The sequence below is a fragment of the Nematocida homosporus genome (assembly GCF_024244095.1).
Source record: "Nematocida homosporus strain JUm1504 chromosome Unknown 4562, whole genome shotgun sequence".
Classification (NCBI taxonomy): Eukaryota; Fungi; Microsporidia; genus Nematocida; species Nematocida homosporus.
Window position 1 is genome coordinate 166764 of NW_026250689.1, and position 22689 is coordinate 189452.

General features: G+C 41.8%; 14 protein-coding genes across 14 annotated transcripts; 7 read left to right on the plus strand and 7 right to left on the minus strand.

Moving 5' to 3' along the window:
• Positions 1 to 321: 321 nt before the first annotated feature.
• Positions 322 to 891, minus strand: NEHOM01_0107 (GINS complex subunit 2; the record flags this gene model as incomplete). Its single annotated transcript, XM_051488985.1, has 1 exon — positions 322 to 891. The coding sequence occupies one exon, from the start codon at positions 889 to 891 to the stop codon at positions 322 to 324; it is 570 nt and encodes a 189-aa protein (XP_051344945.1).
• Positions 892 to 906: 15 nt separating this feature from the next.
• Positions 907 to 1227, plus strand: NEHOM01_0108 (uncharacterized protein; the record flags this gene model as incomplete). The annotated part of the gene is made up of 1 exon (XM_051488986.1): positions 907 to 1227. One exon carries the CDS (start codon positions 907 to 909, stop codon positions 1225 to 1227), a length of 321 nt encoding a protein of 106 aa, XP_051344946.1.
• A 9-nt stretch (positions 1228 to 1236) lies between these two features.
• On the plus strand, positions 1237 to 2385 carry NEHOM01_0109 (uncharacterized protein; the record flags this gene model as incomplete). The annotated part of the gene is made up of 1 exon (XM_051488987.1): positions 1237 to 2385. The coding sequence occupies one exon, from the start codon at positions 1237 to 1239 to the stop codon at positions 2383 to 2385; it is 1149 nt and encodes a 382-aa protein (XP_051344947.1).
• Positions 2386 to 2742: 357 nt separating this feature from the next.
• NEHOM01_0110 (origin recognition complex subunit 2) lies at positions 2743 to 3501 on the minus strand (the record flags this gene model as incomplete). The annotated part of the gene is made up of 1 exon (XM_051488988.1): positions 2743 to 3501. The coding sequence occupies one exon, from the start codon at positions 3499 to 3501 to the stop codon at positions 2743 to 2745; it is 759 nt and encodes a 252-aa protein (XP_051344948.1).
• A 341-nt stretch (positions 3502 to 3842) lies between these two features.
• NEHOM01_0111 (tRNA pseudouridine synthase 10) lies at positions 3843 to 5564 on the minus strand (the record flags this gene model as incomplete). Its single annotated transcript, XM_051488989.1, has 1 exon — positions 3843 to 5564. One exon carries the CDS (start codon positions 5562 to 5564, stop codon positions 3843 to 3845), a length of 1722 nt encoding a protein of 573 aa, XP_051344949.1.
• A 116-nt stretch (positions 5565 to 5680) lies between these two features.
• On the plus strand, positions 5681 to 8077 carry NEHOM01_0112 (heat shock 70kDa protein 1/2/6/8; the record flags this gene model as incomplete). Its single annotated transcript, XM_051488990.1, has 1 exon — positions 5681 to 8077. The coding sequence occupies one exon, from the start codon at positions 5681 to 5683 to the stop codon at positions 8075 to 8077; it is 2397 nt and encodes a 798-aa protein (XP_051344950.1).
• Positions 8078 to 8715: 638 nt separating this feature from the next.
• On the minus strand, positions 8716 to 9114 carry NEHOM01_0113 (uncharacterized protein; the record flags this gene model as incomplete). Its single annotated transcript, XM_051488991.1, has 1 exon — positions 8716 to 9114. The coding sequence occupies one exon, from the start codon at positions 9112 to 9114 to the stop codon at positions 8716 to 8718; it is 399 nt and encodes a 132-aa protein (XP_051344951.1).
• Positions 9115 to 9463: 349 nt separating this feature from the next.
• Positions 9464 to 10528, plus strand: NEHOM01_0114 (uncharacterized protein; the record flags this gene model as incomplete). The annotated part of the gene is made up of 1 exon (XM_051488992.1): positions 9464 to 10528. One exon carries the CDS (start codon positions 9464 to 9466, stop codon positions 10526 to 10528), a length of 1065 nt encoding a protein of 354 aa, XP_051344952.1.
• Positions 10529 to 10766: 238 nt separating this feature from the next.
• On the minus strand, positions 10767 to 11714 carry NEHOM01_0115 (replication factor C subunit 2/4; the record flags this gene model as incomplete). Its single annotated transcript, XM_051488993.1, has 1 exon — positions 10767 to 11714. One exon carries the CDS (start codon positions 11712 to 11714, stop codon positions 10767 to 10769), a length of 948 nt encoding a protein of 315 aa, XP_051344953.1.
• Positions 11715 to 12192: 478 nt separating this feature from the next.
• Positions 12193 to 15438, minus strand: NEHOM01_0116 (uncharacterized protein; the record flags this gene model as incomplete). Its single annotated transcript, XM_051488994.1, has 1 exon — positions 12193 to 15438. The coding sequence occupies one exon, from the start codon at positions 15436 to 15438 to the stop codon at positions 12193 to 12195; it is 3246 nt and encodes a 1081-aa protein (XP_051344954.1).
• A 561-nt stretch (positions 15439 to 15999) lies between these two features.
• On the minus strand, positions 16000 to 16473 carry NEHOM01_0117 (uncharacterized protein; the record flags this gene model as incomplete). Its single annotated transcript, XM_051488995.1, has 1 exon — positions 16000 to 16473. One exon carries the CDS (start codon positions 16471 to 16473, stop codon positions 16000 to 16002), a length of 474 nt encoding a protein of 157 aa, XP_051344955.1.
• Positions 16474 to 16526: 53 nt separating this feature from the next.
• NEHOM01_0118 (uncharacterized protein) lies at positions 16527 to 17630 on the plus strand (the record flags this gene model as incomplete). Its single annotated transcript, XM_051488996.1, has 1 exon — positions 16527 to 17630. One exon carries the CDS (start codon positions 16527 to 16529, stop codon positions 17628 to 17630), a length of 1104 nt encoding a protein of 367 aa, XP_051344956.1.
• Positions 17631 to 18094: 464 nt separating this feature from the next.
• NEHOM01_0119 (large subunit ribosomal protein L18e) lies at positions 18095 to 18628 on the plus strand (the record flags this gene model as incomplete). The annotated part of the gene is made up of 1 exon (XM_051488997.1): positions 18095 to 18628. The coding sequence occupies one exon, from the start codon at positions 18095 to 18097 to the stop codon at positions 18626 to 18628; it is 534 nt and encodes a 177-aa protein (XP_051344957.1).
• Positions 18629 to 19199: 571 nt separating this feature from the next.
• Positions 19200 to 22439, plus strand: NEHOM01_0120 (uncharacterized protein; the record flags this gene model as incomplete). Its single annotated transcript, XM_051488998.1, has 1 exon — positions 19200 to 22439. The coding sequence occupies one exon, from the start codon at positions 19200 to 19202 to the stop codon at positions 22437 to 22439; it is 3240 nt and encodes a 1079-aa protein (XP_051344958.1).
• Between the last annotated feature and the right edge of the window lie 250 nt (positions 22440 to 22689).

Sequence of the window (22689 nt, forward strand, 5' to 3'; positions counted from 1 at the left end):
TCTTAATACTAATGCCACTACTAACCACTACCTACCACTACTAACCCAATACGCACTTATCTCATTAAATGTAAAATGATTGTTATCCATCTCAGTGCTAACACTAACTTAACAGCAACTTAATATCAACTTAACATTAACTTAATAGCAACTTAAATACTAACTCAATGCCAACTTAACACAAACTTAACTTAAATACTAACTAGACTCAACTCAACACAATACTAAACTCAATACTAAACCAAACATACTTAATCGCAACCCAACCCAACTCAATACCAAACTAAACTAAACTCAACTCAATACTAACTTGATCGCAATTTATTGTAAGTTCTTTTGAATTTCCAAATGGGGTAAAAGATACTCTTTGATCTTGCGAAACTCAAAAAATGTCAGGTTGTTTGTACCTATAATTGGTGTATCAATATACTCTATCCCCTTCAGCAACTTCTGCATACGTACTTCTCGCAACTTCTTCAACTGTATGCGAATTTCAGCTATATCCTCGATAATCTCACAGTTTTCAAGACACACACTCGCATTCTCAAACAAGTACATATCTGTTTCTGTAAACTCATCCTTCAACTCTTCCTCTCTTTCGACCGCTCGTTTTAAGTAGCTTAAACTCAACCATTCTGGCGCCTGAATTACACACTGCCCACTATGTTTCAATAACAAAGCCGCATACAAAGGCACCTGGGCTGGTGCCATCGGAACTAAAGGTCCAATCGGCCCTTCTATTAATTCAAACCTCTCTATTCCTACCAAAGGAACAACTGTGACTAACTGGCCTTGAGCCAACATCATTTCTGCCTCCCTCTCTCTACTTAACCGCCATTCATGCCCCTCCCCACCCAATACTAAGCCATTTCGCAGCAAGCTAAACCCCATTCCGGCAAAATTTGCATGGCACCGCCCGAACCGTTCTACATGCGCTTCGTTCGTAGAAGCCAAGAGAAGAAAAGAGCCAGAGAAATGGCCATTAAAGATAATATTTCAACCGGACTTAAAGAGAGCATCGGATACCAAATTCTCTTGCGAATGGGTTGGAACATAAATACCGGTTTAGGCCGAAATCAAGATGGAAAGGTCTCTTTAGATACTCTGATACAACAAACCAAACGAAAACAAGCCACTCCCCCTCTTGTTCCAGAACTTAACTATGATTTAGCCGAATTAGAGTATAATCAGATCTTACGCACCAGAAATAGGCCAACTACGCCGTAATTTATTTTTATGCGGGATAGACGGCGCAATGCTAATTCTTCTACTGAAGTTGAAAATCGCACTAATCTACTTAGAGGATTTAAGAACTTTATGACTCCTAAAGAAAAGGACTTTGTTGCTTTCCTTTTTGAGCGTACTAATAAGAAAAGAGAGGCCCAAACGCCTGATTTTTATCTACCTACTAATTCGGCAATTAGTAATGACGTCATCAGCGACACAAATAATACTATAAATGGTATAAATATAAGTAGTAGTGGTATAAGTACTGGTGATATAAATAGTAGTTTAAGCAATAATGCAAGTAGTAGCAACGTAAGTACTGTAAGTGGGGAGAAGAATGCGAAGCCGTTCTTTGAAGGGGCTTTAGGGAAGGCAATTAGAAAGTCTAGTAAGAAAGGGACTTTGGTGGTTGAGAAGTCCGATCGGGTATTTATGGTGAAGAAGAAGATTCAGTCCCGGGCTAAAATAGAAGAGATTTACGATGTATTGCATAGATCGGAAGTTCTTGGGGTGGCTGGGAAGAGTTTAGATGGTTTAGATAGTAGTAAACTAGTGATTGAGCTGCTTGGGGAGATAAAGGAAGATTTATTTAACTTAGATAAGGGGGTGAGTTTAGTACGACGGTTGGTTGGTAAAGAAGCATCTGGGAATGAGAATGGAGCGAATAGTGAGGCGTATGGTCGAGCAATTGTGCTTATTTTGTTTGAGCGGCTGGTTTATGTGGCGGCTAATCCGGAATTTTGTCAGTTGTTGCCGGCTCTAGTGCCTTATATGCGCCGTAATCCGCGGGACTGGCAAGGACGTTTGAACGGCTTAGCTGGTCCGATTTTAGGAAATACAGCTGGAGTACTGGTGGGATGTTTGGTCTTTTTGATCTTGAAAGAGAAAGATGAGAAGCAGTACCAACGCTTAGCTAATGACGTTCTTCTCTTGTTAACTCCGTCTACTTTAAACCGGCTCTTTTTAGGAAGTATTGCCGTTCATTTAGTTTGGCAGTTATTAGTAGCTATGATTAAAGGTGTAAGCACGGCCGAGGCAGCCGCACTCAGAAAGAAGTTAGAGCCAGAAATAGCTCGGGGGCTAAAAAGCAGGTCGCCCGCTCTAGTAGATAGTATTAGGACCTTTTTGAAACGATGCCCGCCGTGTAAAGAACAATAAACATCTACTTAAGTTGAATTTGAGTTAGTATTGTGTTGGGTTGGGTTGGGTTGGGTTTATGTGAGGTTGTATTGGGTTAAGTTAAGTTGTGATTTTGATTATATTGTATTAGGTTATTGTGTCGCTGTCATACGATCACGATTTACTACTTGCCACTTACTACTAACGTAATACTAACTTAACGTAATGCTAACTTAACCCAATACAACCTAACTTAACTCAAACTTAACTTAAGCAAGCTGTAGCCGAGATAGAATTAGAATTAGAAGTTGTTATAATTAAGATGATTTACTGCCTGTTATGTCCTAGGCCAACGTACTAGGATGGTTGGAGTGCTTGTGTTTTGAAGTGCTTGAATTATTCGGTCTTATCAATGATGTCGAGAATTTCGCTAAGGTCCTTCTTGCTGATGTTGAGGCGGCAGATGTTGTTGGTTTCCACCAAGATCCCGGCGTCAAAGAATCCAGCTAGGGATTCTCTAAAGGTGCCATAGTTTACAATTAGGAGTTTCTTCTTTTCCTTGTTAAAGAGATCGCGTAGAGAGAATTCGGCCTTTGATGCTGCGCGGCGTAGGACTAGACGGAAAACTGTTTTGCTAAGTGGACCAACGCAATCATAAATATTAAAGACTTCTTCAATTCGAGAAGAAAGTCCTGGTCGCTTATCTACTTCAAAAACAAAGGTAGTTAAATCACGCATAATAAAGTTGTACTGTAATAACTCATCAAAAGAAATATACAAATCTCGGTTCTGAACCAGTACTACTCGAAAGTTAGTGATATGTTCTAAAATATCCTTCCTAGCATTGATCAGAATCAAAACCTTCTCAACCTTATCTCTTTTAATATGTTGGTTTATATCGGATAATGTGGGTTTTAAATCGCATTCAGATGGTGTGATATTGTAGTGGCTGTAAATATCTCGAGATATTAGGACATTATCTTTCTCACTAAAGTCTACTATTATACTATCAGGAAATATCTCCTTTAACAAATCAGTTTTGTAACCGTAACCATAAACATACAAATTGAATGGGTTTAGCAATTTCCGGTATTCTTCAATTGCTCCCTGATGAAATAATAACAACCGTTGGGATATTTCCCTATTCCAGTCCATGTTAGTACTCAAAAAAACACACTTAAATAAAAACGATTTGAAACCCAACCAAATTCTGTTTCGGAAGACTACAATTTTAGTTTTTAATAGAGTTAGATAAGAATTAAATTGGGTTAGGATTGCAATAACTCAAGGCAGCTAAAGTATAATAAAGAGGAAATAGTGCATACTAAAGTAGCAGATACTAAAGTAGGGTAGTATTGGGTTGGTATATACTAACAAATAACGTGATTTATTTATCATCTTTAACAAGTTTACTTTTAACAATTCAACAACTCCAACCACTATCAAATAACAACTTAATAACAACTTAATAACAACTTAACACAACTTAATCCAATTTAAACTAGTCTAATGGGGGTGAGAATGGTCTCGGGTACTGGGAAGTTGGCTTCAATATTAAGGACATCTAGTTCAACGACATCGCAATAACCGCCGAGTAGCTCAGTTAAGGAGGGAGTAGTCCGGCCTAAATCGCCATTTACAAACTCTTTGATGTACGTGCCGGCATCTGCCACCAAGTGAACTACTAGTTGGGTGCCATTATCTGGCCAGTCGGGTAGATCATCAGATGGTCGAATTTCTATCACGCAGTTGTAAACCTGTCTAGCTCTTTCTAAATTGGCTCGACGGTGTACCACCCGAATAGGCGTCTTTTGCCGGAGTGTAAGTAAGTCTTTAGATAAAATATTAGGCGTTTCCGCCCGAGATACTAGCCAGCCTTGATGGACTAAAGATGCTCTAACTGCTTCTGGTGCTAGTTTTGTCATGACTGAAACTTGGTACTCCTTCTTCTTTGTCTGCTCTATCTCTTTCATCTGCCGGCAAGCCTCTTTTCCTTTAACCAGTGCTAAATCGAGCAACTCAACTGCTGCACTCATCTGGTAGTTAATGCGAATCTCTTGGTTGCTAACACACTGCTCCTCAACTTCTTCACCCGTCGCACTTACTGCTACTACCAAGGACTCTAGCGCCCGAGGTAAATTACGCCGCGGCTTTTCAATACGCACAATAAATGGCCGGCCTTTACCCAGCATTCGTACATCTATATCTTCTCGGCCACTTGACATAAACACAGCTTCTTTTCCATCAAAGTACTGCTTGATCGGTTCAATCCAGTCAGAAACAGCTCGCATTCTTATTTCCGCGGTAGCACACTGTCCGACGGCATCACTAAAACTAGAAACAGAGCCAGCTTCACTGTTTTCCGACTCATACACACTTTGCAATCCACCCAGCAACGGTGAAATAGCTGTACTTTCACTTTCATACGTCTCTCTATTATCGCCATTAGAGCCGCCTTTTGTCCTTCGTTTCTGTCCCGCTCGTTTTCCTTTCTTCTCTTGACTCCGCCGCACAATGATCATCGGCGTATTAGAAATTCCACGGATTGTTTTGCGGTATCGTCCAGCCACATACAGTGTTTCATTCACCAGCTGAACTCTAGCCTTACCTCGCTCATTAATCTCAATTTCAATCGTTGTACTATACTGTTCGCCCATGCGCCGCGGATACTCCATCAACAACGTTCGTTTCAAGTACTCCTTCAAACTCTCACCCGCCGTCATTAAGCCACTCCGATCATGAATAGACAACAACCAACTATTAAAACTCTCTTGCTTCCCTCGCTCTTCCTCAATCTGTCGCTTAACTTCCAGCCCAATCTGCTCCAGTTGTCTCAGCGCCGAACTAGCAGCACTTTCATTAGCACCACCAGCCATACCACCCTCAGCCGGAGTACCACTACACATACCATTTTCATTACCACTTCGAGCAATATTACCACTATCGGGTATATTAATACCACCAGCCGCAATATTACCACTATTAGACATATTACTGCAACCAGCCACAATATTGCCACTATTAGACAGATTGCCAGTATCTGCTGCAATATTACTACTACCAAGGACATCATTATTATTGCCACTACTAGCACTACTACCACCAGCACTAGCACCAACTACACCTTTACTATCACTACCCATATCACTACATATATCATTACCCATATCACCACATACATTACTTTTTAAATTACTACTTATCTCACCATTATCCATAATAACGCAATTTTAAAGAATTTAAAATCAATTTACGACCTACCAATTAGTAAATATTAATAAATTATACATTAATCAATTTACAGCCTATATAAAGAAACTTTTTTTTAGAAAATATGAATATTCCTAGATTGCGACGACTGAAAGCAAGTAGGTTTAGTATAGGTTTAGCTATACTAGCGTTAGTTCAGTTAGTTACTTTTGTATTCGCGGAAGCACCCCGGACCGATGAACCGATTGTTGAGCAAGATGCCAGTGGAGTACCCACTAAACGAGATGACATCGTTTTAGGAATTGACTTAGGAACTACTTTCTCAGTAGTATCTATGTACAACCCAAGCAAATCTTCAGTAGAGATCGTATCTTATGGTCTTGGCCGTAACACAATGCCTTCCTTTATCAAAATGGAAGTTATGCAAGAGGCGCCTCCCCAGCGAATTCTAGACGATATGATGATGTCACAGAAGAAGTACGAGAAGTCCGACTACTTCTTCTACAAAGGCATCTGGATGAAGAAAGGCATGCGTAAGCTAGTTAAGCCTATTGTAGGATGGGAAGCTCTGGAGAAGACCAAGAGTGAAAAAGAGTCCGTAGGGAGTTATCTCTACCGATTCAAGCCATTGTTAGCCCGTAGTTTTGCCGAGCAGAAGGACAAGAAAGTCATCAATGATACTTTAAACCAAGTTAAGTACGAGATTGCTGACCGCCGGGATCCAGCTACTGGTAACAGAGTCATTGGTATTCTTATCCGGGACGGCACCGAAGAAATCGGATGGACAACTCCTCGCGATCTAAGTACTATGGTTTTAAGCACTTTAAGAGATAGTGTTAATAAGTTGTTAAATGACAACAGCCGTAAGAAGTGTGTCGTAACAGTACCGGCCTACTTTGATGACCAGCAAAAGAAAGAGACAAGAGCAGCTGCTTCAATGGCTAATCTTGAAGTTTTGGACGAAGGAATCATCAACGAGCCGACTAGTGCTGCTATTGCCTATGCTTACACCTGTGCTAACAAGGGCGGTGTTAAAGACTTAGCGGAGAAAGAGTTCTTAGTTTTTGACTGGGGAGGTGGTACTCTCGATCTATCCTACTTAAACTATGCGGACCAAACACTAATTGTAAAGGCTCATACTGGGAACAACTTCTCAGGAGGAGAGAATGTCAACGACCGCATCTACAACTACTTCGTGGGCCAGATGGTCAAGAAGGGACATATTAAGAGCCGCGGGGCTTTGAATATTAATGCAACCCTACGATTGCGTAACATGGTTGAAGAGCTTAAGATCTCTCTGTGTGAAGAACAGAACGACCATGATCGGGCTGAGCGAGAGTTGGCTGCTTCTGAGAACCGCAAACCTTCTTATGCTAATGTGCAGGACTGCTCTGTTGCTAAGAAATTCTTTATCTCTGATGAGTGTGGTGAAATGGAACTACAACTATCTACTAGTGTTTTGAACGATCTTTGTGATGATCTTTTCCAAGAGATTATTCAGCTGATTGTTAACAAGGCTTCTGCTGAGGCTGAAGACACTGATGGTCTTCTGAACAAGATCTCTTTGACTTCTGCTGATATCAAGAACGTTTTGTACGTTGGTGGTAGTAGTCGTATCTCCGGTGTACGGCGCTTGCTTATGGAGCAGTTCCCTAATGCGGACCACTGCTTTGAGCTAAATGCCGATACGTGTGTGTCTGTAGGTGCAGCTTACCATGCAGCTGCTCATGAGAACCTTATTAGTGCGGACAATTACGTGGCTCTGGTCGATGCTTTGCCGATGAATGTCGGTTTAGGTCTGGTGAACAATATCTATGAAGTAATGGCTAAGGCTGGCATGCAAGTGCCCAACACTATTACTAAGATCTTTGCCACCACTTCCGATGCCCAGAAGAGTGTGCAAATAGAGATCGGTCAGGCCTCGACCGAAACCAAGAAGTTCTCTAACACTAAGATTGTCGGTCGCTTCAAGCTTGACATGCCCCACAACAACCTTCCTAAAGGCAAGAAGCTTATTGAAGTTACCTTTGACTTTGGAAACGGTGGAGACATTGAAGTAACGGCCAAGGAACTTGGAGAAGAGAAGGGTAACGAGCAGAAGATTGTTATCAAGAAGGAAGCCACCTTGATGGACGAGAAGGAGATCGAGCGTATGAACAAGCAGTACGAAGAGACGCGCGAAGAGGAAGATGTCTGGTTTGCCCGGTGCGAGGCTGGCAAGAAGTTGGAAGACTTTATTGCCGAGATCCTGGCCCGCAAGGACCAACTCCCCGATGGCTCGCGCAAGGAGGAGTGCACTGTTTTGGCCAACGAAACCCAAGTCTGGTACAACCGAAACATCAAGGACAAGGAGGCAACTCTCGACAATGCCGAAGCACTCGAGCTCATTACTACCAAACACAAGGATGTTCAATCCACCTTTGATCTCATTATGTCCAGTACTGACGAAGCCACTGCCCCCAAGGAGGAGGAGAAAGCTCCCACTCCCGAGGAAGAGTTTGTGCCCAGAGAAGACCTGTAAGCTTATCAGGCTTCCTTTTTTTCTACCGAAGCAATAAATTGGCTATTGAGCATGTTTGATTAGTATTGGGTTATTATTAAGTTGGTAAAGGTGAGGTTGTGTTAGTATTTTGTTAGGATGGAGTGTAATGGGACTGAATGTGAGAATTTCCTTTTTTGGCAATTTTGTTAATATTTAGATGGTATTTGAGTTGGGTTGTGTTAGTATGAATATTTCAAAACACCAGATGAGATAAGGGGGTTAGGTTGGGATTTTGTTAATATTTAGATCGTGTTGAGTTAGTACTTTTAGTAGAACATACTGGTAATGATAGAGTTAGTTTCTATAATTTGAAAATATCAATTCCAGTTAACTATTTAAGTTACCAACAAATTGGATTAGATTAGATCAGATATTACTCTACTAAACATAGCATTTGAACACATTTATTGCGATTCCATTCGGACTGGTTTATCTCTCCAAACGGCATATCCAGTACTAATACCAACAAAATACCAACCCATCCAAATACTAACCCAAACTAATTAGACCGGCAACAACAGGTGGCAATGATTCTTTAATAAATGGACAGCTGACAATCTAACGTGATGCTGTTCAAAATATAGACACTAACTTGGGTTGGTCGAATTAGTATTGGGTTAGCCAAATATATCGCTTATTTCGTCAGAATCAGAGTCGGGTAGAGTAACTACTTGAGATTTAGATGTGCTTGTGTTTGGGTTAGATGGGCTGAGTAGACTAAAAGATGCAGTAAAGAGTTTGGCTAAGATGGATAAAGTTACAATTGTAAATCCTAAGTAGTGGCCTAGTCCTAGATTGCTACTGACTGCAATGTAGGCGGCAGTGAGCTCGTCTTGTAGTTTCTTGGCTTGCTCGTGGAATTGAGGAGTATGGTTGAGTTGGGCCTTGGACTTCTCAATTAAACTACGGCTCAACCGATAAACATGGACAAGTTTTCGATAGTATAGTGTGGAATGGTGCGCATTTTTGGATTTGTAAAGGAGTTGCTTAAGGATTGCATACTCCTTCTGGAACATCGCAAAGTTTTGTGGTGGCACTGGGTTGGGTTAGTATTGTGCTTCAGATAGATAGTGTTTTTAGGGCAATACTGATTACTAGCCCAATCAGAACCTATGCTGGCCGTCGGGTGGTTTGTGCACACCCTACTTAAGCTATTCAAGCAAAGCCCCCACTGACAATTGTAGTGGCAACTATCCAAGACGGTTGGGAGCAGAAGAAGGCTAGCTCCTCTGATCAGCAAAGCTTAGGATATGCGTGACAATCTAATGCGTCAACAAATCAGCCAATAAACATCTTTGAGGGTATCCCCTAGTTTCCTTTTTAGGAAGGCATTCGACTATTTTATCTTAGCTTTTTAATCAAAACATGAAGATCCGAAATTTGACATTACTAAACACATTATTAGTATTGCTGTGTGTATTCTATGGAGTATACGGCTCGCAAGAAGAGCCAGTTGAAATCTTAGATAAATCGAACAATACATCACAAGGGTCCTATTCTGACTTCTCGGCCGATTCTGACCACGGTTCAGCCTCGCGACCAAGCAGCCCTTCAATTGAATCCGATGTCCTAAATGAACCACAATACACCCCACTTAATCGAAGCGAGGTCCCTAACCTCACTAATCTAGCCAAGCTCGATTTTCATTGGCCAAAAACATTACTAGCGATAATAGCAGAGACAGAAGAACCAGGCAATTCAGGGGATCGTATAAATAACGAAGTACTAGCTCACTACAAAAAGTTCGCTGGTTACTTCAATACTAACCCAACACTCACTGGTTATGTCGTTAATAGTCAAGAGTTTCTAGACACACAGTTCTACTATCTTTTATTCCCCACCAAACCCCAAGATACGGTTCTAGCTGCCGCTCAGCACATGTATGCCCTCTTTGATCCTAGCTACTATAAATCATGTGCTTCTTCAACTATTGGCCCTAGTCCCCATCCCGTCTCCCTGCCAACGACTCTATCAATCTACGACTTGCTCAACATTACAATGGTTTTCACTGGATTTGAAGATGGTCAGAACCTTAAGTATCTTACCCAGCCGATTGGCCCCTACAAAACTTTCCTGGACAACTTCTCCACCCTCGTACTTGCCTCACTAAATGCCGACAGATCCTACCCGACTATCTTTGCTAATCTTCTAAAAGCCATTCAAAACCACCAAGTCATTGCCTCCACTCCTACCGCCCTAACCCAACATCTCAACCCCAATCTCAGTGACGATATCCCACCACAAAACCCGCATATCACTGAAATAACTTCCAAGACCTTAATCACCAACACCAACGCATGCTTTTCTGCCTTACAAAAGAGCCACCTCCTTACACACCTAGTCGAAGTTACCAATAAAGCATTAGCTGCAATTGAAAAAGACCCTCAGTCGGAATCAACATCAGAGTTTGAAACTAAACCTGAATCTTAAATCCACACAACTCAATCCAATGCCAACCAAATATCAACCAAATACTACCATTCTTTATCTAATAGGTCTTTTCTCAAAATAAAAGCAACCCATTCGGAAATTCAAAAGATTGTCTTTTTGTTCATTTATTGGGTTAGTATACCCATCTCAAAATCAAATCTAAGTTCAACTATAACACACCACACCATCACATCACAACTCAACCCAATCCAATACTAACCCAATACAGCAATATTTATTATAAGAGAGCAGCATTCATTTGTGCTACTTGCGCCAACGCTGCTGCGATCTGGATCCAATCAAAACCACCCCGAATGATATTCTCTTCTAGTCCTGCTAGGCTTTGGAATAGTTCTAGTACTTCCCGGCGCTTTTCAGGTAGCAACAAAGCCCGTTGGGCAAAGGCCTGCACTAAACTCAAGGCCGAGTAACCCGATCTCTCCAGCTGTTCAGTTACAGCGATAATGTCCTTAACATTTCGCACTTGAAAGGCATGATCAACCATTTCGCTAGGCACTACTCCGGCCAACTCCCTAATCAGTGCTCGGTAACTCCCTGTCTCTACTCGGGCCATCCCCACTGTTTGCAACAAAGTAATCGCTCGCCGCATGTCCCCACCACTCACTTCAATTATATACTCCAAATCCTTCACGGCTAAACCCAGTCCTTCTTTCTCTTTAATGTCCTGTAGCACTCGCAAACACTCTTCCTTACTCGCAGCCGGTACAGCCACCGCCACCAACCGACTCTTAATTGGATCAATCACGCGATTCACATAGTTAGTAATAAAGATAAATCGTGTATTGCGCTGTGTATCTTCTAAGATTCGTCGCAAACAGTGTTGGGCATCCACGGTCAAGTACTCGCACTCATCCATAATAACAACCTTCATCTCCCCTGAATGGGCTCGTGTCATTGCAAATTGCTTCAACTTTCCTCTAATCACACTAATTTCTCGATCGCTTGAAGCATTCAACTCCAACGTATTCTCCCGACTGGTTAACCCGCGACTCAAAATCAGCGCCAAACTTGTCTTTCCACTCCCAGGCGGCCCGTAGAGTAATAAATTAGGCAAGGATCCGTTTCCCTGTAATAAACCTCCTAATAATCCTCTAACATCCGCCGGTAAAGAGAGTCCCTCTGCCGTTACAGGCCGATACTTTTCAGTCCATTGGAGATCCCTCATAATTTTTTACTAAACACCACTTTATTAGATCTTCATACTCTTTCCTCCTTCTCTTTTCATCATCTCCTAGCCCTTTCTACTCCCTTCCCTTCTTTTCCGCTCATTCCCAGTTACACCAATATGTGTGGAAGAACTAAAGAATTCGTTATGTCAAAATTGTCCTGACTAAACAACAACAAAAGAATCATTGTACTCTTTGCAGTTATTCAAAGATAGTTGCCTCAGTTTAATTCTTACGGTATCTGTATTCTTATGGTATTCGTATTCTTAAGGCATTCTTATCTTGGCCCTTTAAATTATAGTAGAATTATGGCAAGGCCAGCAGTAATGGTTATAGAAGAGGCCGTGGCAATAGCTTAATATCTCCAGATCGGCAATATACTTGCAAGATCATATTACTCTACACAGAACAATGTTGCAGTCTTAACCTAGTTTTATTCAACTCACCTCACCTCACCTCAACTCAATTCAACTTAACTCAAATGATATGGATTGAGTGGGTATTGTTGTAAGCGATTTCAGTATTAGCCGAGATATCAAAGTTAGCTCCATCTCTATAAGTAACATAGAGCAACACTTGGTCATCCCAATACGTCATCGACGTAGGCCATTCGCAATCAACATTGGTGTTGCCAAGACTGTCCGTGGCAAAGACAACGATAGATTGAGGAGCACTCACAAGCTGACGAATACTCTCATAGATAACTGACTGGCGACAAGAGGGGCATCTGTTATCAGGCAGCGCCTTATTGGCAATTGCACAGCCATTGCATAGTGGATGCCCACATGCGAACCAGCAAGCTCTTGAGAGATATATCTCTGAATTCACAGTAAGATGTGAACTTAACGCCAGCATTTCTGGATTGGCAACGAAGCAGGGTTTCTTTGCAGGCGGCTCGTCGTCATCTTGCTTTTTGTCTTCGTCTTGTGGCTTAATAAAGGGTTGGAGGCACACTACACATTCCAGCGGAGGTGGCTGGTGGGTGATATAGTTTATAATTCTTCGAATGGTTATCTCGGTGGTAGGGCGGTTGGAAATGTAGTTATTAAGCTCAGTAAGATGGCAAGCAAGTTGGGACAACAAAGTAGATTGCATGGCAATAACCGCATCGACTGGATTAGAAGTACTTGCTACCAAACTAAGATGGTGCGACCGGACTAGTAGCTCGATGGAGGCCTCACCCGGTACGGCTGACTCCATTCGAATGCTAGTAAGGGAAGTCAAGCTACTGAACAAGTAATCGCGGGCGGTTATAGCAGCCCGTACTTCGGGTAACATTTCAACATTTTCTAGCCAGATACTGGCAATATCCTTAAATCGACAGGATATCCATCGTATAATGGTCACAAAATCCGCTTCGACTAAGGAATGGATCTCATTAAACCGAAGGATCAGTGCCTTAACGGATTGTTTTTGGAAGGGAAGTAATTGCGACTGTTGAGACTGGTCGGGGATTGACTGCGTCTGTCTTCTGGCGCGACAGTTACTTAGATCAGCCTTGATGGATTTTAGGGTGGCACCATAAAGCGTAAACTCATCCTTGCACATAGGACTAATCTTGGGATTGGTTGAAGACAATGCAATGTAGGCATCGAGTGGGATGGCCAGAGGCATAATACCATAGCCCCAAAATGCGCGTAAAACATCGTTATATAGGCTAACGTCTATATTATTCAGTCGCACAAGTAGTTTGTGCAGACCGAGACTCTCTATTGGAGTGCCCTTGGCTAGTTCTTCCTCAATATACTTGAACAAGGAGAATGTTTTGATTTTGTCTTGCTGATTGAAGTACTTGACCTCGTCTAGTTCAGTTAAGTCAGTAATCACAAGTGATGAGACCATGTGACTGCATGGATGAGAAAGATATTGGGCAATAGCCATGTTGGTAAAGTGCTGGCTCATAAAGACTATTTTGATATGCTTGCCAAAGAAATAACGTCCCAATACCCAGTAGACAATCTGGTCATCAACATTGTCAAAGACCAAAGTATCAGCATAGAGACCCCATTTGGGGGCCTGGGCATCGGCCGTGTTTAGAGTCTCCGGGCTAAAGCTGGCGATGATTTGATTGCCATTTCGGATATTTATGAGCTTAAGCGTTTTGGCCCTGATGCACCAGAATTGAGTTAAAATGTGCGCGCATTTCTCTACCTGCTCCTTGCATGGCGTTTCGGCGCCGTTGAGTTCAATGGTTGTATAGCGTATGTTCTGGCAAAAACAGACATAGTGCTGGCTTTGGTAATTCTTGAAATGAACATGTAAGTCGGGATAATTAACTTGGATGCGAACTGTTTCGTGAACTTCCCAGTCTGAGTCATTGAGAGCGTGGCCACAGCATACAATATCTGCCTCTAGAATACTTGTTGGTACTTCTGACAAAGCGCCAATTTTGACTAATGTATCTAGGGTGTCATACAAATCAGTTCGCTCACTCGCATACCTGATATTGACCTCGCTAACCCAGATGCCAAATTTCTCGTAGGCTTCTCGGGTATAGATATGTTTATAGTACTCCAAGGTTTGACAAGAAACACAGGGTAGAATTATGGTGATAGCATCGATAGCTCTAATTCGCAGTTCTTGAGGCGTTTCTCTTTGACCGGCAGAAAGCATCGCCGATATATTAGCGGGCTCAACATCAATACCTACAAGAGTATGAACTCGAATTCGAGATATATTATCGCTACTGCACAGATGCATAAGAGAATGCCATTCGGCTTCCAGAACTATCCCAGGGTGTTCATCAGCAGCATTTTCCAGGCCGACTATCGTTAAATCAGTGCCATCAAAACCTTCAATCGTGATCTGGCTACAAGTACTTTGAGAGGATTGAAGAGTTCTCAAATCAATAACGACAAAGCTAGGCAAAGACATAAAGTAGAGCATATAACCATCTTTCAGCGGCAAACGGCTAAGAAGAGGGGCATCATCTATTTCATTATCTACTAAGAAAACACCTGAAATCGGCCGCAACAAAACAACATTAGAGTTTATCAGAGCGAGGAGCCCATTGTTCAATTCGGTTGAAAACTTAAGTCGACACAGCAAATTATAAGTAGCCTGATCAACCGTCTTCTGAGCTTCGTTCTGGCAAGCCCCCAAATCTAACTCTCTAATATGCGACACAAAATGAGGCTTCAAGCAAAGTTCTAGAGTTGTACAGTCAAACAGATTGACAACTCTTGATAGTATTTCCATATTGATCTGATGGCAATCAAGATTGGACGTCGTGTAAGTAACATAAGCGCATTTACCCCAGAACAACCTAATAACAGCAATCTTTCTTAGCAACTCTAAAGCAGCCGTAGCAGCCTCCACATCTGAATATTCAGGTAGTGCAAAGTGAACGTGTGTGCTAAATACCAGTTCTAGCATACGATTAATGGGGTTTAGTGTCGGGTTAAGCTCCGAAATAGGTTCTAGCGACTGAGCAGGAGGGGTATACGGATTAATCTCCATAGGTTCACTATCAGTATCCCAAGCAAACCCAATCCAGGTCAAGTCTGCCGTCATATCAGCCAAACCCGGTAATTCCAAAGGTGGCACACTAATTCCATTTACTTCCACACCCACATCCCTCCCACCGGCCCTAACACAACTCAGTCCCATTAACAAAACGCACAGCCCAACAGCCCAACCTTTCATCCAATTTAAACCCCAAACATCAACTGATCTAACCCAAACTTTAACTGATCTAATCCAAACTTTTCTCTGATTAATCATAGGTCTTAAAAAGTAAAATTACCTCACCTAGTTAATATCCTAATAAGGAAATTCAGTTAGTGATTCTTCAAAAAATCACGCCTTATCTAACAACCATATATTTATCTAATTATAATCTAAAGCCCACACTATTACATCCACCCAGCCACCTTCCTCTAACAAAGCACCTCACCATTACTACTATCAAGCTACTCCTACCGGAAAGAGCCAGTGACTCCAAAAGGCCATAATTACACCAGATCAATTTAACCCAAAAAGACTCAATACTTTTCACACTAATAATCTGAACCACTACGATCCTAACCCAATTCTTTACAACCATATATGTATTAGCGCATTATATCACAACTTGATACTATTAAACTTCCCAACAACCACCGATTAAAGTTTACACTACCAATCCATTTAAAAAGCAAACATAAGCCTCATTAACTACCACAACAATCACCACATCATTAAAAACCACTATATTTCATCTTTATTATCCCAATACTAACTCAACTTAACCCACCCCATCACTAACTCAACTCAACCTAACCCACCCCAATACCAACTCCATAGTTATAATACATCGATGGTAGCCAACTGATTTTCTCTGATAAAACAACTGGCCGTTTCATGATTACTACCGCGCCGTTGGGCAAAGGTCTGAACAACTAGCATCACCACAAAAAGAGTATAAACTCCCATATATCCATAAAGAAACCCAATATCCAACCACTCCATCACCACGTACTCCTGATTAAGCCGCTCCCCCACCCGCAAGAACAAGATCGTATTCAGAATTACAAAGTAAAACAACAAAACCAAAACAGAAGATAAACCTTCTATCGCTACCAAAACCCGCCTCCATCCCTCACCCAGCCATAAATACTTCCCCTTAACCTGAGTCCCTAAATAAGCGCCAAATGTCCCCGATAAAACCAAAAACCCCCATCCCAACAACCAAGCCACTCCCAACGACCCTAAACCCAACAAAGCACCAACATACCTCTTCCCCCGCTCCTGCTTAAATACTTCCTTCATCCCCATCATTCCAAACAAAGAAGAATTGCCATATACCCAATACTAACCCTCTTTTTTTTAGAATGGATTCAGAACTCACTAACTGTCAGCCACCAATTAAACTTCTTGCCCTCAAATCTCCACCTACTTCTGGAGCCCTGGCCGATAATCTTCTCTATATTGCTGAAAAGTCCGGTGAATTACTCTCCTTTAATCTAATCACCAAAAAGAAGCAAAGGCATGCTAAAGAAAAGGTCGCTATAACTGCCATCATTGCCATCCAAGATTTTGTCCTCTATGGCACCCGCAAAGGCCATATTAAAGCTCTTATTGATAATCGTATTTGTCGAGTAGCTACCCGACATACTTCCAGTATTGTCCATTTTGCCTTCTTTGAAACGCCCGAAGGCGAAATAGATCTAATCACTGCCTCAGCTGATAGTCGTATTTACATTTGGAAAGTCATCCTTACTACTAATTCTGAAAGTCCTACGCCTAGCACTACTACAACTCCCAGTCGTACTCTTTCTCTTGTCTTTATTAAAGGACTTTACGGTCCAGATACACCCATTACGTCCGCATCACTAGCTAATCCACCCACTCTCTTTCTCTGTACGGCCGCTCTCTCTGATACAGTCCGGGCTTTCCGTCTGGAGAAAGAGACGCAACTTCTCTTCAAACTCCCTCATTCAGACCAGGCCCTACTTACTCTTTTCCTCTCAGCTAATACTTTTGCCGTTGTTTCAGCTAGTAATACTCTCTATCTTTTCAATACTGATCAAGTCACTCCCCTTCATAAACTCAAAGCCAGTGCTTTCCTTCCCACTACTGAGGCCACTCCAGTTCTGCTTAAGTCCTACCACCCCAGTACTAACCCAAGCACGACAAGCACTAATTCCACCCACTTTATCCTTGGTTTCTCTACCGGCCATCTCTTTGCCCTCACCACCACCACCAACCACAAACTCAAAATCACCGGCCAGTACCAGCACCACGCCATCCCCAACGACCTCCTCCAAGTCCAAGAAACCGCCACTCAAACCCCCACCAACACCAACTCCAATCTCTACCTTCTTTCCGGCAAAGAAGAAAGACACCAACGTTTCATCATCAACAAAACCTTCACTAATTCTGTCGACCAATTCAGCCCCCACCAATTCACTTCCCACCAACTCAATACTAAATAGAGATACCATAATCCGTTTATTTTAGACCAATCCAATATTCAGATGGTTTAAGTGGTTTAAGTAGGGATAGTTTAAGTACGGATAGTTTAAGTAGGACTAGTTTAGCATTATTAACTTCAGCCACTAACATTCCCACTTAGTACCATCAGACCATCTCAGCATACTATAACTAAATACTAACTTAGTACTCACTCACTACTTACTCACTACTTACTCACTATTAACTTAATAAACCATAACTAAATACTAACTTACTACTAACTTAACTTAACTCAACTCAACTCAATACCAACCTAATCTAATCTAACTCAAACCCAACCAAACCCAATCTTAACCCAATCTTAACCCAACTCAATACCAAACTCAATACCAAACCCAACTCAATACCAAACCCAATCTAATCTAATCTTAACTGCCAAACCATTCAATATGCCTTTTTTTACTTTTATTTTTTAGCCCCAGTTATGTTAGGACGCCCCTCTAAAGTAAGAAGTGGTCGAAAGGCCCCAACTAGTCACAATGATGAACTTCAAAGTCTTTTTAAACTCTTCTCAACAGTTGCTAAGCGAACTACTCATGCCGAGTACCAAAAAATCGCTAACTTTTTAAAGAAGCCTAGAGTTCATCGATCAATTGTTAATCTAAAGAAGCTTGTTGAGTATACTGCTCCTTGCCAAGATAAGATAGCTGTAGTTGTTGCTAAAATTGTTGGAGAAGACTCTATTGTTGCGGTACCTCATCCTATTAAAGTAGCCTGTTTAGATATCTCACGGGCAGCTAAGGCTCGTATTGAGAAGTACGGAGGACAAGTGTTTAAGTTGGATGAGTTGTTTTCAGTTGCACCAACGCCCGATCAGTTTGTTATCTTCCAAGGTCCATTGAAGGCTAGAAAGGCTTATCAGTACTTTGGAGTTCCAGGAGATCGGCACCGACCAGCTCGACCTCGAGTTATCTCCAAGGGATCTGAGAAGAGGAAGAAGCGAGCTGTCCAAAAGTAAGTACTAGTGAGTATGGCGGGTGGTTAGCGTAGTTGTGCGAGTTGAGTTCATCTTGGCCGAGTAGTATGTCAGTCCGTCTTTGGCTTAGGTTGCTTTTGGGTGGGAAGTCGAGTGATTGTGAAGTCTTAGATACGCCCGGAAAAGGAACAAAGATGAAATAAAGCAGCTTTATGGAATTAGTTATGATTTGGTTGTGTTATGTTATGATTTGGTTATGTTGTGATTTGGTTATGATTTAGTTAAGATGACTTATGATTTAGTTTAGTTAAGATAGCATTGGGTTTAGTCGAGTTGTGATTTAGTTGAGTTAAGTTAAGATGACTTATTCTGTAGCTATGGTGACTTATGGTGATATTGGGTTTAGTTGCAGTAGTGTAGTGCTTGATTGGATAATTAAAGAGGGGATGGGAATTCCCATGTATAAAGGCATAATATGTAGTAGTGGTGTTAGTATTGGGCCGTGGTTGGGTTATTGTTGGGGTTTAGATGTGGGGTGATTTTTACCCAATCAGTAACCCAATTTCCTTTTTGGGTTCTTAAATTGGGTTGGCTATTTTGCTTTTTAGGAGTTATGATTAATCAGAAACAAGTTGGTATTAAATTAGTTAAAACTCGATCTCTGAGTTTGATTAGATGTTGGCTTATTGGGTTATGTACTTTGCTGGTGCGGTTGCATTGGGTTGCGGCCAGTGGAATAACTGTAGAGACACGGGTGGTTAGTATTGGGTTAGATGCGGCAAATGTGATAGGGTTGCCGGATTCGAATAAGATGGTTGAGAATATGAAATTGATTGGGTTTAGCTTTGATAATGAGAACACGAGGGTAGTAGCTAGGCCAAATGATCCTGATCAGCCCGAGGAGTTGGAAGTGGATGCTAATCGAGCACCACATGTTGCCAGTTACGTGGTTGAGGTAGCCTTGAACTCGAATATTTACTTTGCACTACCTGAATATTCAGATGTGGGGGCTGCTACGGCTGCTTTAGAGTTGCTAAGAACGATTGCCGTTATTAAGTTGTTCTGGGGTAAATGCGCTTATGTTACTTACACGACGTCCAATCTTGATTGCCATCAGATCAATATGCAAATACTATCAAGAGTTGTCAATCTATTTGACTGTACAACTCTAGAACTTTGCTTGAAGCCTGATCTTGTGTCGTATAATAGAGAGTTAGATTTGGGGGCTTGCCGGGACGAAGCTCAGAAGACAATTGACCGGGCTATTTATAAATCGCAGTGTCAACTTAGGTTTTCATCTAATAGGAGTCTGGGACTTCCTGCTTTGATAGATCGTGGTATTGTTTTGTTGCGGCCGATTTTAGGTGTTTTCTTAGTAGATAATGAAGTACATGATGCCCCTCTTCTTTATCATTTGCCATTAGTAGATGGATATTCGATCTACCTTTTGGACATTCCTAGTGACATCAATATTGACCTTGGCGTTCTGCAAACATCAGCGGCCAAATGCAGCTATATCACTCTTGAAACTTCTAGTGAAGCAAAACTAACTCTAACAGGCCTTGAAAATGCTGTTGATAAACATACTGGGCTCGTTCTGGAGGCTGATTGGGATATTTTAACTTATCTATGCAATAACAACGAGGCTCAGATTCGAGTTCATACGCTTTTGGGAGTTGATGTTCAACCCCAAACGATTCAACCTATGCTTGATGCCGATCAAAAAGAGGCGCCTACTGAGCCAAAAATCATTGCTACTACGGCCAAGACCCTCATCTCAGCCGATGTCCCGTGTAAATCCATGGATTACTATAAACAAATCTATACTCGAGAGGCCTACGCTAAATTCGGTATCATGGTTGAAACAATCAATATTGCTTATGAGGACAACCGTACTGATTTATTCGAGACCCTAGATACGCTTCGTGGTATCAATGCTTTAAAACGCATACCAGAATCTATTTGGTTAGGGGACGTGCAATGTTATGGCAAGGATCTCGACGGACCCGATTGGAAGCTTCAAGAAACAGTTAGCATCCGACTTAACCACGCTAGTTTAGATCACAGTCTCACTAACTACACAGAACATCAGCACATGTGCTTTTGTCAACACATAAACTATAAAACCCTTGAAATTAAGGGCGGGAGAGTTCCATGCGAGAATCAAATAGGCAGCTGCATACGCCTTCTTAATGCCTTTCGTTCCATTACGGCCCAAAAGCTTAAGATCTCAAATGCTCGTGATAATGACCAAACCCCCATCAACTTTGTTATGGACAAGCTAAAAACCCCCACTACCAACCATCCCAAATGGCCTCTATATGTTGGTACTTTAGTACTAGATAACGTTGATGAATCCATTGTCTACTGGGTGTTACAACGGTACATCTTTTCGGAGTCAATGCACCTACATCTTCTGAACCTTCACTTTAGCAATCTAGCCGTTGCTCAAATTCTCTCACTCCCTGAAGCCCAAAACATAACGATGCTTGTGGTTAATGGCTTCCCCGAACTAGACGAGGTCAAGTACTTCAATCAGCAAGACAAAATCACAACATTCTCCTTGTTCAAGTATATTGAGGAAGAAGTAGCCAAGGACACTCCAATAGAGAGTCTTGGTCTGCACAAACTATGCTTGCAACTAGCTGATGCTAACACTAGCTTGTATAGTGATGTCTTAGACGCGCTTGGAGTTTATAGCATTCTGCCTCTGGCCATGTCATTTGGGCATTACACAAAATGGACGTCAACAAAGCATGCTACTAACCCAATACACCGGGCTAAATTTACGCTTTCTGGCACTACTATAGAGGCTTTAAAAACAGATCTTGCCAAGTATGGCATTAAAGGATCGTTTCAATTAAACACAAGCCAGTCAGAACATTCTCAGCAGTCTCAAGCACCTTCTAACCAAAGACAGTCCGTTGTGGAGTTACTTTTGCAATTTAGTGACACCTTCTTCTTAACCGATACTGATTTTGTAACTATTGTTCGATGGGTGGCCTGCCACTTTAAGGACGTAGCCACTATCTGGCTAGCAAATGTTAAAGTGTCTGATGAAGAGCGGGCTGTTATAACCTCGCGCAACTATTTGTTCAAGGATTTAGATATGCTCAATAGAATTCTAGTAGAGAGAGCGGCACCAGATGAACCCCCTCTAAACCTACTAACCCGACTACACCGCATTATCTTAGTAGCGGGTGTCTCTAATCCCGTCCATGCGATTGTTACAATGCAACCTACCTTGTTAACCCAATTTATTTGTCATCAAGAAGAGCTTAATAACCATATTCCCAGCTATCCCAATACTGAGACATCCATTCGAAAGATTATAAACTATATCATGCACCAGCAGCCCCCTTATGAGTGCGCAGTTTGCCTTGAGGCGCTTGATGGGCTAAAAGTCGAACCTAAAGAACAAGACCAAGAAGATGGAAATGATAATGATGACGAGCCACCCACTAAGAAACCACGCCCCAGTATGGGTTCCGAAAGCCAAGATGAAAATCCACAAGGACACCCCGTAATGATATGTTATTTCAAGTGTGGGCATCCATTGCATAGTAAATGTGCAATTGGCGTTATGAATATGCAGAACAACAACTGCCCGACTTGCCGGCAGCCAGTAGTGTACAAGAATGCTCATCAGCTTATGAGTGTTCCATTAACTACATTGGTTTTTGCTGAGGACAGTATTAGCAATGTCACAGTTGACCGCGAATGGCTGAGAACCATGAGTTGCTGGAGTGAACAAGTGCTTTTATACGTCGCTTATAGAGACAGGTCTGATTTTGCCACTACAATCAGCAGCGAAATAGTGTACGATCACACTCGCCCCATCCATATCATTTAAGTTTAACCCAATAAATCATTTGAGTTAGTGCTACAATAGGACTGTTTTGAGTCAATCTGATCGTGGCCGAATGGGCTATCAATATTATAAGTTGCTGGACAATTGTGACAAGGGAATGGGGTCGATCTTTTGCGGCAAACCGGCCAGCAATAAGGAAATATTAGGATACATTGTGTAGGCATTATGTTCGAAGTAGGACAGCAACAAGCCGAACTGCAATCCGATAAGAATAAGTCAGCAGTTAGAGTAA